Consider the following 14600-nt stretch of genomic DNA (forward strand, 5'->3'; position numbering starts at 1 on the left):
TGCCTTTCGTCCAGGCTCTTTATCTCTCTCTTACTAAGTAGAGCACGGATGTCGAACTCCACTCCTGGAGGGCCACGGTGGCTGCAGGTTTTCATTCTAACAATCTTCTTCAATAATGACCAGTTTTTGCTGCTAATTAACTTCTTTTGCCTTAGTTTTCATTAACTTGACTCAGGCCCCTTAGTTGTCTCTTTTTTCTTAATTAGCAGCCAAACAATAACAAGACACAAAACATGACCAGCTCACCTGTGCCCATCACACAATATGTGGAAATAAAGAAAGGTGGAGGTCTCAGTAAGGTTGATCTGTCACCAAAACATTTTGACGATGTTCTTAGAAAAAACAGAAAAATCAACAGTTTTGGAAATGTCTGCGGTGGCATTAAGTAACAGGTTTAATTAGCAGCAAGAATCGGCTTCTCATTAAGAGATTGATTGGAGTGAAATTGGTTGGAGTTTGAAAACCCAGTTTAGCTGGTCATCTGTTGGCTCGTTTCACATCTCATTTCTGTTTGGCTGTCATTTAACGATGAAAGGAATCAATTCAGAGGACTGAATCCTTAAAAACAAGGCTATTAAAATGAAAGGAAGAGGAGTTGATTAGCAGTGAAAACTGCTCGCTGATTAGGAAAAGGGTTAGAATGAAAACCTGCAGCCACTGCGGCCCTCCAGGCCCAGAGTTTGACACCCCTGAAGTAGAGAGTCAGGAACCCTTAGCCTCTGTTGGGTCACGTGACACCCGGAAAACCAGGGACATCACCTCCTGCGGCGTTTCAGGGGGTTTGACTTGCAGAGTAACATGCATTATTAGGTCTACCCTAACTTACTGCCTTTTGTTTCACTACATTGGCTTGCAGGGTTCATCTATTGCTTGTATGATTCTTTCTCTTTTTGGAAGGTTTTCTTTGGGGATGTCCTTTTCTCTTTTTACCATCTTCTTGCCAGCTTTTTACCAACTTCTTGCCAGCTGTGCTTCCCATCAAAATTAACTGTTGAAGTGTACAAATGCATATAGATAGATAGATAGATAGATAGATAGATACTTTATTAATCCCAAGGGGAAATTCACATATACTATGTCTTGTTTCACTATAGTGATATTCTCTGTTTTTAAATGAGGCCAAATGTATTTTCCTGAAAGGAAAAATTGTCAAGAAACAGATCAATGTAAACTTGGCACAGGTCTGAGGAGAGTGGGAATAACAAACGGTGGCTCTTCCGCAGTGTGCTTCCCCACGCTCTGCTGTTGGTCTAGAAGAAGCTTTAATGAATTCTGCAAACATACTCTTGGCTTTCTGTTATAATTAAAAACAGATGCTGCCCAGACTTTGCAAGCTTGTGTCTGCAGTATAGGATGTGGAAAACACCTCTGCAATGCATATGGTGAGATTTAAAGTTTTTTTCTATCAACAAATTACTGAAATCCAAGTCCTCATTATTAATTTCACCAATTATTTTCAATTTTAGGATGTAAACCTTTTCCAAATTCCTTTTTTGTCATATGTTACTGCTTGCCGAAGCCTTGTATAATATCCTGTAAACTTGAAATGACCTCTATAACTGCCTGGAGTTACTACGGTTCAGATGTCTTCTAATATGTGGTCTGCTATGAACAGCTCAACATTAACAGCCCCCCATCCAGACTTAGCAAAACAAAGAACACTTTCAGTTTCTATTTTTTAAAACTTCATCATAAACCTGTGACATCCTGTTATGTGCTTGTTGCTTACAGAAAACCTTCAAGCTTTTTGGGAAATTAAAATCAACTGGGGAAGGAAATGAATGTATCAAGGTCTTTTAATTTACTGGCCGTTTTTACCTCGGGTCTCCCTGATAGTTTTTTCTGCTCTTATCATTTACACAAATATTTAAACTCAAACCAAAATGTATGCATTGTAATAGACGGCCAGGGACCATGTCCAACCGGGAGGCCTGGAGAAGCCAGGGACCAGGAGAGGGGCAATTCCTACCCCGGGACGCAAGAGGGCAGCTCTCTGGGATTGCATGGGAACCAAGGAGCTGGCAAGGTCAATCCTGTGGGGACCCAAGGCCCCCGCCAGGGGGCGCCTGGATGGTTCCAGAGCCATGGAATGCAGCCCTTCCGCAACACCAGGAAGTGCTGCCGAAACAGGAACCAGGCACACCCGGAGTGCTTCCTGGTGTGGCGGAAGAGCTACAGGAAGGTCATCAGGGAGCACATCCGGTGCATTATACAAGGGGCCGCCTCACTTCATTCAGAGAGCCGGAGTCGGGAGGAAGAGGAGGAGGAGGAGGCGGGAGTAGTGAATTTAAATGATTTTAGCATAAGGCTGCAACATATAAAAATGTGTAAAGGTGAGGGTGTCTGAATATTTTCTGAATGCAATGTCAATAGCAGAAGAGTTTTTATTTAAGCACACCACACTAAAAACGAGGCTGTTATTTTGGTTTGTTATCACTCCCATTGTCTGTTGTCCATTATACATTTCCACTGAAAGTTCCTAAGTGAGCATTCCTCACGTCTGTTGGGTTGTATGTTGTCCACTAAAATGGAAGGCGTGTGTTTTATGGATTACAAACAGGATAACAAGTGCTGTGACGTATGAAGCCCCTGTAAATAACATGTAAGTAATACCTTGTTCTATATATAATACAGAAAATTTACTGCATAGCAAACTCCAAAACGTCTTCTTTTGTTGTTTCATTTGCTTTCATATAAAATTAATATTTTTATATAGGCTAATGACTTTTGTGCTTTGCACCCTCCTTCACGATAACCTATCGTCTATGGGGGAGGAGTGAAAGCTTTCGATTCGTCAAAAATGTCAATCTCCAGTTTTCGATGGATCTCAATGTTTTAGGTTCCCCTGATACTGAAAACATCAATATCTCGATGATGGGTGTGTGTGTCAGAGTTTCTTGAGGGCGGTCTACAGCTAAAACGGCTGGACGGAAAAATACCAAACACGAAACTGAAGCCTGTTATGAGATGACGATCTGCTGATTAGTTTTTGAGCCAAATCATGCAAGAGAATGTGGCAATCTAGAGCAGGGGTCTCCAACTCCAGTCCTGGAGAGCCACTGTGTCTGCAGGTTTTCATTCTAACCCTTTTCTTAATTGGTGACCTGATTTTGCGGCTAATTAGCTCTTTGCCTTAATTTTAATTTATGCACAACTTAAGACTCAGGCCCCTTAATTATGTCTTTTTTCCTTAATTAGCAACCAAACAATATTATGACACAAAATGAACCAACACATAAACAACAACCTGTGTCCATCACACAATAACTGAAAATAAAGAAAGGTGAAGGCCTCAGTAATGTTGATCTGCTCAGGTCCACAAAACATTTTGATGGCACTCTTAAAAAAGAAAATCAGCAGTTTTGGAAATGTCTGCCATGGCAGAATGAGCTTCATGGAATTAAATAATGGGTTTAATTAGCAACGAGAATTGGCTTCAGATTAAGAAACTGAATGAAGTGAAGTTGGTTGGAGTTTGAGGCCCCAACTTCGTTGGTCATCTGTTGGCTCACTTCACATCAAATTTATGTTTAGGTGCTGTTTAAGGAAAAAAGAATCAATTCAGCAGTCAGAGTCTCAAGAAAAGTCAATTAAAATAAAGGGAAATAGTTAATTAGCAGCAAAAATAGGTCACTAATTAAGAAAAGAGTTAGAATGAAAACCTGCAGCCACAGTAGCTCTCCAGGACTGGAGTTGGAGACCCCTGCTCTAGAGCAGGGGTTCCCAAACTTTTCAGCTCACGACCCCCAAAATAACCGTGCCAGTGACTCGTGACCCCCACTATCCTCGGAAGTGGTTAAAATATACAAATGTTGCGCGCAACGGTGCACATGCGCCAATAGGCCTATCCAAACATGAGCATGACAACACAAAAGAACATAATGGTCTAACAACCATATAATTTTTTTTAATAGTAATTTACTCATTTGTTTAATTTCAACAAAATATCCTATCCAAACAAGAGCATGACAACAAAAAAGAACATAACGCTCTAACAACCATATAACTTTTTAAAAAATTGTTATTTACTCATTCGTTTAATTTCAACAAAACACCTCACCTAATGAGATGGGTGAATTAAATAATTTCTAAAAAGTTTTTAAAAAGTATTTGATTTCTTGGAAATCAACTCGTGATGATTTCTCACGACCCCCCAGAGGGTCGCGACCCCTACTTTGGGAACCACTGCTCTAGAGGAAACCTCAAATATCGTAATTCTGTACTTAATTATGAATTCTTCTCATCAATTGCTATCGTAGTGACCTGTTTTATGATCAGAAAGGTCAGAGCGGTACATAATTACTGAAATCTTATGGAATAGTTCAGGTAACTTGGTTCCGAGGGTGCAGAGCCTACTGACACTAACGTCTAAATTTTTACTATTAATGGGCTTGACTTGCTTGCAAATTTATAGTTCAGTTGTAAAATTCTTGCAATTTGTGAGACAAAACAATTGTTTGTTCTCTGTTCATGTAGTAAGCATGCACAGTACCGTAGACATTAGGGTTTTCCTCAAGGTTTCAGGTAGTGGGAGCACAGAAACAAGAATAAGGCTAACATCAGGTAAGACAAGTTCTGTTTTCTGTTAATTTCAGTGAAATTGTGTATTTTAATCCATTCTTGTTTCTCATAGTGCCACAGAGTTGCATGCTAGTTGGACATGCAAATAAAAATTTCACTCTATACATGTAGCAATATAAGCATGACTACTACTTTAATGAATAATTGATTGAATCCCACCTTTTCACAACTTTTAAATCTCCATTAATAGTAAAGCTGGTATGAACACTTTTCTCAATGTTTATTTAATTGTGCCTTTAAGTGCAGTGTTCTTTTATCGTATCAGATATGATGGCGGGACCTACTATTTTCTTGCTGTCTTCGGCAAATGTGGCCTTCACAAACATGGCTCCCAGTGCAAAACCAAGGGCACTGTCTGTATCACTAACACATAACTTCCATCGAGGGGTACAGCTCTGAAATGTTAAAGAGAAGACAATAATCATTAGTCGTCAGTCATAGCCATGACGGAAAAGTAATTATATGTGGGAGGTATAACATTCTGAGTCTTCCTATTGTGACCACCAGGGGACATTCGAGCTGACCCCAAACACAGAATGACCCAGGCCCACCACTATAATCCAGTAACAAGGGACTTAGTAAAAGAAAAAAGTTCTCAGGGAGGTATGAGGACAGAGGATCATATTCATATATAAAAGAAAACAACAAACACTAAGCCATCTGGGGCCTGACTCCATAATGTACAACACCTTGTCACTTGGCAGTCTTCCTCCACATTGTTCCTTCTCTCACCATTAGTATTGGCATTTCCTCCTCTTCCCACTTCACCTCTTTATCAGATAGACACTTGCCTCCAACTCACTCCTGAATCCAGGCTCACCTCGCTAAAGGCGTGCGGTTCCTTTCGAAGGGAAGCATAATACCTCTTCTGAAGCCATGGGCAATTGGCCAGTCTTTGGTTTGGAGTCATTTGTGGCTTTTTAGGAGGCATACAGCCATCTTCTTAAAGTTCTTGGCGCGCATACACTGCTGGCCATTAAAATTGCTACACTGGTACAAATCATCATACTGCTCAGAAACTGGCAAAATGGCTAGGTCATGGTGGGGAGTGAAAATGATGTGCAAATGATGTGGGTATAAAGAAAACCTGCAAAGAGAGCCTCATTGACTGACTTAGGAACTGTCAGGGACCCAACATGCTTCAGGAAAGAGGACAACAGGAATACATCCAGGTCTTGGACTTTGAGTGATTGTGAATTGTGGAAATGTATTAAGGCAGATTATCTAGATTTTAGCTCATGTTGGATGGAATGCAAGTACAGTGATTAGAATATAGCATCAGTGGGTAGTGGAGGGTCATATCCACCCAAATAAGGGCTTTGGATCATCCCAACACACCAACAAACAGGAAAAAGTCAGCACAAGTGCACACCAGTGATGGATTGTATAGCCACATCACAGACCCTAGTCCAACAACTGTGTTCTTTCCCACATCAATGAGCATCTTCTCGCACTATTCAATGCCGTTTGCAGTAGCCCCTCTTGCTTGTCATCTATTGACTTGGATGTCCCTGACTCTTGACCACAGGCATCTGCGACAGTAAGCATGCTCAGAACATCATCAAAAGCAGGGTTAGTGACATCACAATGTGTTTTTGGACAACCCGCAGTTTAATTTACTGCACTATGATGAACGGATTTGTGTTTGGAAGCACCGTACCGAAAGACTCCTGAAGGCATCATTTTTGCAGTGCTATATGGGCCCTCATATGCTGTTCTTGTACCTTGACCAACAAACGATACATCACAGAGGTGTTGCAGGATTAGGTGGTACGCTATCAGCAGATGTTTCCTGGCACCATATTTAAATAGGACAATGCTCAACTACACGTGGCATCATGTGCCACTTCTTACCTGTCCCACACGTTCACTAGATATGTCCCCCATTGAGCACTTCTAAGATATGATTGGACAGCGACTGGCATTAAAGAGACCACCAGTGGTTACCCCAGATGAACTTTAGGCACATATAGAGGCTGCATGGCATGCAACTCTACAAATACACATCCAGCACCTCGTATTGTCAATCCCAGACCAAGTGCAAGGGATCATCTCTGCGTGTGGCAGATACAAACAAAACTGATTTTTGTGTGTTTCACACGCGAGGCCAAGTTGTCCTTCTAATCATGAATGCCATGCATTATAAATAACTTGCTGTCACACACGTGCGTATAAGTGGCAGCTAAAGGGTTCGAAAGAAGGTTATTCCATGCCAAACCAGGGGATGCCACAATGAGCTAACCCTTTCTCTCTTTCTTTGGTAGACCAACTATGGGAAATTCCGCCCAGGCCCGATGATGCTACTTGCAGTTCTGGTCCCCGAACACACCAGTCCAGGTTTCGGTCCCAATGATAACACTTCTGGTTCTGGTGACATCACTTCCGGCTCCGGACCCACTGACACCACTTCCTTTGACCGGCTTTAAAAGAAGCCATTTTTGGTTGCAAGTCACTTCTGTTTTGAGCTCAAGTCCAAACCTTTTCCTTTTCCAATCTACCAATCTTCAAGTATACAGGGTGGCTACCCCAAACCTTTTTGTGGTGTCCCTGGCTTTATTTCACACTGCCAAATAAATATGGCTTGATATCTCATGCCTTTCTTAGTGTTGCAATTTTAATGGCCACTAGTGTACTGTACATGGACCACAGCTGCAGACTCCCGCTACTTCTGAGTGACCTACAGGATGAAACTTTTTTTGACCTCCTCTGAGCACCTTTAATAACCCATCTAGAAGGGGATCTCCAGCTCCCTGACAACTCAGTGGCCCCCCTCCAAGCAATGGTCCAGACCAACATCCGTATAAGAGGAGAAAAAACCATTGCAGTGCACCTCAGTTCTCTACTGCCCAACCCACTGTATTAAAGAAGACAGTTGTTAAAAACACAAATGTAAAAAATGAATGTAGAGTATGTGTGAGGCCAACTCTACTCATACCATTTCTCTGTTTTCTACCTATTTAATTTTGTTAGGAGTCAATTAACTATACAAGTAAACGCAAGAACAATGAAAATGAAATGTGTCCATTTAGAGTCCAGGGGTATTCAGCTCCGGTCCCGGTGGGCCGCAGTGGCTGCAGGTTTTCATTCTAACCATCTTCTTAATTAGTGAGCAGTTTTTGCTGCTGATTCACATGTTTTGCCCTAGTTTTAATTGACGTGACTCCGACCCCTTAGTTGTTTCTTTTTTTCTTAAAAAGCAGCCAAACAATAATGAGACACAAAACAAGCCACCACATGACCAGCTCACCTGAAAATAAAGAAAGGTGAAGGTCTCGGTCATGTTGGTCTGCTCAGATCACCAAAACATCTTGACAGTGGTCTTAGAAAAAACAGAAAATCAACAGTCTGCTGTGGCAGAAAGAGAGCATCAACAAATCATGATATTCAATAACGGCTTTAATTAACAGCGAGTATTGGCTTCCCATGGTTGGGGTTTGAAGCCCCAACTTAGCTGGTCATCTGTTGGCTTGTTTCAAGTCTCATTTCTGTTTGGCGGCCATTTAATGAAGAAACAAATCAATTCAGAGGACTGAATCCTTAAAAACAGGGCTAATAAAATGAAGGGAAAAGGAGTTAATTAGCAGTGAAAACTGCTCACTGATTAGGAAAAGAATTAGAATGAAAACCTGCAGCCACTGTGGCCCACCAGGACCGGAGTTGAACACCCCAGATTTAGACATAAAGCACTCCAAACACCAGTACACTGAATATCTGTTACAAACTGGGTACACCTAACTCAGTGATCTCACCTTTTTAGTTCCATACATGACCTCCAAAAATCTCTCCTCTGCATCCTGAAAGCGCTGGTCAAGGCTGGATGCTGTTTTACGTACCACTGTTAAAATCATGTAGTTGTTGAGGATGCTGTAAATAGAGTTCAGGATGAAAACGAGGTACTTTATCACAGGATATAGTGGGAAGTAAAAGGTATATGAGAAATGTATATAGGCTGACCTTTTATCAGTGCTATTAATGAGATCAGAGACTTTCTGCAGATACTCCTTGGCATACACCACGACTGGCTCAGAGTCATTCAGCTCAATGGGTGCAAACATAACTGAGAGTAGGGGCATCCATTCCACAGCAGGAGCAAGAGTCTGGAAGACAAATTGAAAAACAACCGTTACACCACTGCGGCCGAACGATCAGAAATATTATCGAACTAGATTTGATGTACTATTCCCAAACAAATAAAAGCTTATTACAAGAACAACTCTTTTACAAAGAATGCACAGCAAATTCAAACCATTTTTGAACACTTGATTCTGGAAGAAAATCAACTCAAGTCAAATTAAGGGCCTTTAATAGGGAGGAATTTTTCACAATAACATAATTACACAAATAAAGGTGAAGATGAAAGATACATCCTACGGATGCTCTGGCACGCATCACCAGAGATGTTTCCTAGGTTCATAGAGTGTTTCGGATCTCACAACATCATATACCCTCGCTCAGGTGACCCAGCTGGGGTTGTGTCCCAGCAGCATTAAGCCACAGCTCACCCTTCTTAATCCACAGCTGCCTGGGAAGCTCATTCTGCTGCCTCTGTTGCAGACCTGATGGCTGTGCTTCTGAGCGGTCCACTCATGACCAGTAGACTCTGTAGAGAGCGGCTGGTGTAGCTTCTACACTCTACTTCCACTGGATGGCAGTGTGCTTGCCACCCCTGCCTCCAGCAACCCTCTAGAACCCCTAGTACACGGCAAGCTTCCTCTCAAAAGCCTCATCTATACAATCTTCACAGGGCACAGTGAAATCTATCAGGGTAAGCTGTTTTGAGGCCCCTGACAGAATGACAATGTCTGGTCGCAATGGTGTTGCCACGATATGTACCAAAAACTTAAGTTGCTTGCCCAGATCTACCATCATCTGCCAGTCATGTACGGTTTCAAAAGTAGACCTGCAGTAGCTCTAGGCTGCAGTTTCAGCTGCTCTCCTGCCTTGACGAATGTTATCTTCTTCCTGGGGAGACAGTGGGACCTGCTTATTGATATGCCTGAGGATTCACTCTCAGCAACTGGTCATGGTGACACCGGTGGTGACCCTCCCCTAGGGCCTTTGGACAGCTGCTCAGGATGTGTCTGAGTGTCCCTCTCCCACAGCAGTGTGGACAGGATGGTGTGTCATCTTTGTCCCACAGCTGGAGGTTTGCAGAGCTAGGTAAGTTGTTATACACAGCTTGATTTGGGAATTGAATGTGCTGAGGCTCTGCTCGACAGCCTTCGTTCCATTGCACTCTCCCATCTCATCCAAGCTCCCTACTGCATCATGCCTGCCATCCTGCTGATTCTTTCCTCTTCCATTGCTGCTCACACCTCTATTTGGACAAGCAGTTGTGGACGAAGACTCAGACAAGACAGCAGGTGTGGTTATATAGCAGCTTTACTTTTTAGCGTCACAGTGAGCAGAGTTTCAGAAAGCAGGCAATCAATATTACTTGACAGCGTCAGGGCTCTTCTGAACCCCGTCTGTTGGGTGGGGCAAAGTTTTATACCCCTAGAACGCGTGATTTAATATCATTATGGAATGCAACAGTCATCTCTCAAGGTTGAAGTTTTAAGCAGCTTCATTTCTAAAACAATGATCTGCTTAGCCCTCTCAAAGTACACCGTGTCCTTGACTGAAGTTTTTAAGCTTCGCAGAAAGATATTGGTGGCTTGCAGCTGCAGAGAAAAATAATAAAGTAGGCAGGCGCAGGCTTTTCATGATAAGAGGAAACGGGATAAGGCAGACTCATGTGAGGAATGCTAAGACCTTGAGTCCCTTGGACAAATATTTTTCTGTTTGCTCATCAAAGCATGCTTTTACACAATGTATGGTTTCATAAAGCTTACTTCTGCTTAACTTCTCAGACATGGATTAGTACAAGGTAACGAAGAGAACATTCATCTTCCACACAGTCACCTCTCCTTGCCGTGAACCTTGTTGTACTGAGGCACTGGTTGGCCAATCCTGTTGTTCCTATTGTCACTGTCACCACCACAGCCTTGTGCCACAGCCTCACTTCAGCCATCCTCAGCTCCCTAGTGGCACTCCACAGTCTTTCTTTCTTTCTTTCTTTCTTTCTTTCTTTCTTTCTTTCTTTCTTTCTTTCTTTCTTTCTTTCTTTGCCTTGAAATGAAAATTGCTGCTTTCACCTTCTCACAGTTGAGTGGATGGGCAGTAGCGAGTCGTGTTTTTCGATTGGTGGACATATGCACACTGCTTGACTTGGGCATTCCGTGGCGTATGTGCATGCTCAAAGTTGTGAGGAGTCGTGTGCAAAAAAAAAACGTTGCCCAGAATTATTGCACAGAGCAGCTGCTTATTACTGAATTCACCATTAGGAGTCTGCATATGAAGTGGCTGCTGTAAAAATGGCACTTAATGGCATACAATCTGTGTCCTCTCTATGAACGATACACCAATCTAATAACAGGACTTGCTAGAGACGACTCTTTTCACTTTGATGGATGTAAAAGACAGGTTTCATTTCAGGGTTTATTTCATGTTGTGTGTGGTGTCAATGAAATAGCTAAATGAAGAATAAATAAATATACAGTAGATTAAGAAAATGTTCAGACCCCTTCACTTTCTCCACACTTCATTGTGTTGTTGATTTAATTTCAAATGGATACATTTGCCATTTTTGTCGTTAAGTTACACTCAATAAATCATGACAAGGAGAAATCATGTTGTTAGAAAGGTCTGCAAATGTATTAAAAATCAAAATCTCTTATTCATATTAGTAATCAGCCCCTTAATCCACTACTTAGTAGAAGACTCTTTAGTAGCAATTGCAGCTTTGAGTTATCTTGGGTAAGTTTCTATGAGCTTTGCACACCTGGATTTGAGTAGTTTATCCCATTTTTCCTCGATTGGATGGGAATAGTCTAATCTGCCATCTTCAGGTCTCTACACACATGTCCTATGGGGTTTAAGTCTTGGCTCTGGTTGGACCACTCAAGGACCCTCAGACACTTGTCCAGAAGCCAGTCCAGAATTGTCTTGGCTGTATGTTTCAGGTCTGAGTTTATGTGTAATCTGGAACAGGCTTTCGTCAAGGACTTCTCTGTACTTGGCAGCATTCATCCTTCCCTCAGTTCTGAACAGTCCCCATGACCCTGTACCACCACAGCACCATACTTCACTGCATGGATGGTATTAGGCAGGTGTTAAGCACTGCCTGGTCTTCACCTGACGTAAGACTTGGAGTTCTGCCCAAAGAGTTTAATTTTGTGTCTCATCTGACCAGAAAGCCATCTGCCCTCAGAACAATTTACATGTCATTTGGGAAACTCCAAGGAGTCAGCAAGTTTACCATAAATGCCTGATTGATGGAGTGCTGCTAAGGTCATCATTCTTCCCACAGGTTCTCCTGTCTCTGCGGAGGACTTCAGAAGCTCAGCTAGAGTGACCAGTGGATTCCTGGTCACCTCCCTGACTAAGGCCCTTCTTGCCTGGTTACTCAATAACACTAGAAAGAGTCCAAACGTCTTCCATTTCGCAATTACTGTACCACACTCAGAGCTTTAGCTATGATCTCATCTACAAAGAATTCCTTGGATTACATGGCTTGGTTTTTGTCCTGACATGCACCGTGAATCGTGGACCTTCTATACACAGGTACGTGGGTGTGCTTTTCTAAACAAAGTCCAGTCAATGTAATTTGGCATGCGTGGACCCCAATCAAGTTGTAGACACATCTCAAGGAGAATTAAAGTAAACAGGACCACCCGACTAAACTTCAGAGTGCCACAGCAAAGGGCCCGACTACGTATGTGAACGACACATTTCAGTTTTTGATTTTTAATAAACTTGCAAACATTTCTGAAAACATGCTCTCACTTTGCCATTACAGGTCATTGAGTGTAGACCAATCTGCAAAAACAGCCAATTCATCCATTTAAAGTTAAAGCTACAACACAATAAATAGTGCAAAACATGATGGGGTCTGAACACTATCTGAATCCACTGTACATAAAGAAATAAGCAACAAAATTTGTGACAAATCAAATTTATGCTCACATATCATTGTGCTATTTATATATTGTCACATTTCAAAATACAAGTATTTATTTGCATATGTTTTTGTATACTTAACTATTCTTGAAATATTCCTCCATATTTTTAAACTATAAGTGTGGGTTCTAAACCATCATCTCAGAGCCATGGCTTTAAATCCACAGACTGGAAGAATGTCGGCTCAGTGTGAATAAATGAAGCAGAACAAAAAAAACTACTGAATATGAGCTGTGAGATCACGTGAGACAAACCACAGAGAAAGAACGACCTTTGGCACACATTCAGGCATGGATTTTTTTTTTTATCCTGCAGCTTAACATGTTCAGTAGGGTGAGTGGGGGTCCAAGGGAACAATTTAGATTTTGCAAGGAGTATTTAACAGAGTTGGTTTGTGTAAATCCTTACTAATCTTTTGACGTTACTAGGACAAAACCAAATCCACAACCACAAAATATAACATAATTCAAAACAAGTCATTTTTACCTTTTTTTGATTCTTTTAATTTGTTCATTGTTTGACTGCCAAGTTTCTCACAAAGGTATTTCTTTTGTTGGTCAAAATTCAAACGCTTCCCTGTACATTGCAGTGCAGTCATGCCTGTGTCAAGTGTCACACACATGTGCACCATATTGCAGCATCCATGGCCACAAAATTGAGATGCCAAATAAAATACTGAGAACCTCAACATCTGGGAATTGCTCTCGGTCACCAAGCTTGTGGATGATTGGTTATCTGGTGGCTAGTGATGATGGGAACTTATCCTCGCTGTTGCCTTTCTTCTTCAGTCCAGCTCTGGACTGCTGCCTTTTGTGGTTAGTGACACAGGCCCCATTTTAGTCACTTTCTCCATTTATATTTATTACTAGGGGGCTCCGCCCCCTGCTCGCTTCGCTCGCCAACCCCTGGCGTTGGGGCATGACAAAGAGTGAGATGTATGAATTAGATATAGAATAGTGTGCAGGTGTGGATGATGCATATAGAAATCAAAAAATACGGTGTTTGGCACAGAGTAATGGTTTATTGGAATATTTCTTTGTACACAACATTAGTAGTAAAGATGGTGTCCTGTCCTTGAATGAGTCTTTCTTGGCATGGAGCATTTATAACTTTAACGTCAGATGAACGTCGAACACGTGAGAAGGCAACATAAAGTTGTCCATGTCCAAAAATGGGCTCAGAGAGGTAGATGCCAACCTTGTCCATGGTTTGTCCTTGTGATTTGTTGATGGTCATGGCAAATGCAGGTTTAATGGGGAACTGTCGGCGTTTCAGTGTAAAAGGTAATTCCAGGTCAGAACTTGTAAGGTCAATTCTAGGAATGAGAACAGTATTGTTAGCATGTGATCCTGTAAGAACTGTTGCTTGAATAACATTGTGTGTCATGGTGTTGACGACTAAACGTGTGCCATTGCATAAACCCTGTTTAGTGTTAAGGTTTCTTAATAGCATGATTATTGTTCCGTTTTTAAGGTTAAGATTGTGTTGTGGTAATCCGGCTGGGTTAATAGTGTTTAAATATTCTAAGGGGAAATTTAGATGTTCATTGTCGTCATCAGAGTCAACTTTGTCAGAGCTTAGAAAGAGCCGTGCCTCTCCAGGAAGTAATGAAATGACCTGGTTATTAATGTGATCAACATTAATATTTTTTGGACATAATATAGTGCGTTGTGTTAAAAGGGGCATTTTGTCTAATGAGACCGCTGTTCCAAATATCTCCGTAAGTAAGTCGTCACAGATGAAGGGTTGAGGAATTGTAATAATATCTGGGTGAAGTCCATCTGTATTGGTGAGTGTACAATGTCCTAGTTGTAATAACCAATTGTTATATTCGGGATCTGGAAATCGCATGATTTGTACCAAGTGTATCTTTAGAAAGCAAAGCCAATTGTTCGCGTAACATTTTTTGTTCCGCGGTTTTAGAAGCGCGCCGAGGTGAATTTTTTTTGTTTGATGCGGGTTCGTGTTTGTGGTCCCGTTACTCGAGCCGTCTAGCTTTGTATCTGTGATCGTGAATT

The 14600-nt window shown here is 41.7% G+C and overlaps 1 protein-coding gene across 3 annotated transcripts in view; it reads right to left on the bottom strand.

Moving 5' to 3' along the window:
* The window catches only part of ece1 (endothelin converting enzyme 1), a 318704-nt gene that overhangs the window by 38850 nt on the left and 265254 nt on the right, over positions 1 to 14600 (bottom strand). For all 3 annotated transcript variants that reach the window (XM_028807767.2, XM_028807769.2, XM_051930374.1), the window contains 3 exons: positions 8536 to 8678; positions 8331 to 8445; positions 4866 to 4976 (listed from right to left, as the gene is read on the bottom strand). In XM_028807767.2, the coding sequence (XP_028663600.2) occupies positions 4866 to 4976; positions 8331 to 8445; positions 8536 to 8678 (369 nt within the window). The remainder of the gene's footprint in view (positions 1 to 4865; positions 4977 to 8330; positions 8446 to 8535; positions 8679 to 14600) is intronic.

This window comes from Erpetoichthys calabaricus, chromosome 8 (assembly GCF_900747795.2).
Source record: "Erpetoichthys calabaricus chromosome 8, fErpCal1.3, whole genome shotgun sequence".
Taxonomy (NCBI): domain Eukaryota; kingdom Metazoa; phylum Chordata; class Cladistia; order Polypteriformes; family Polypteridae; genus Erpetoichthys; species Erpetoichthys calabaricus.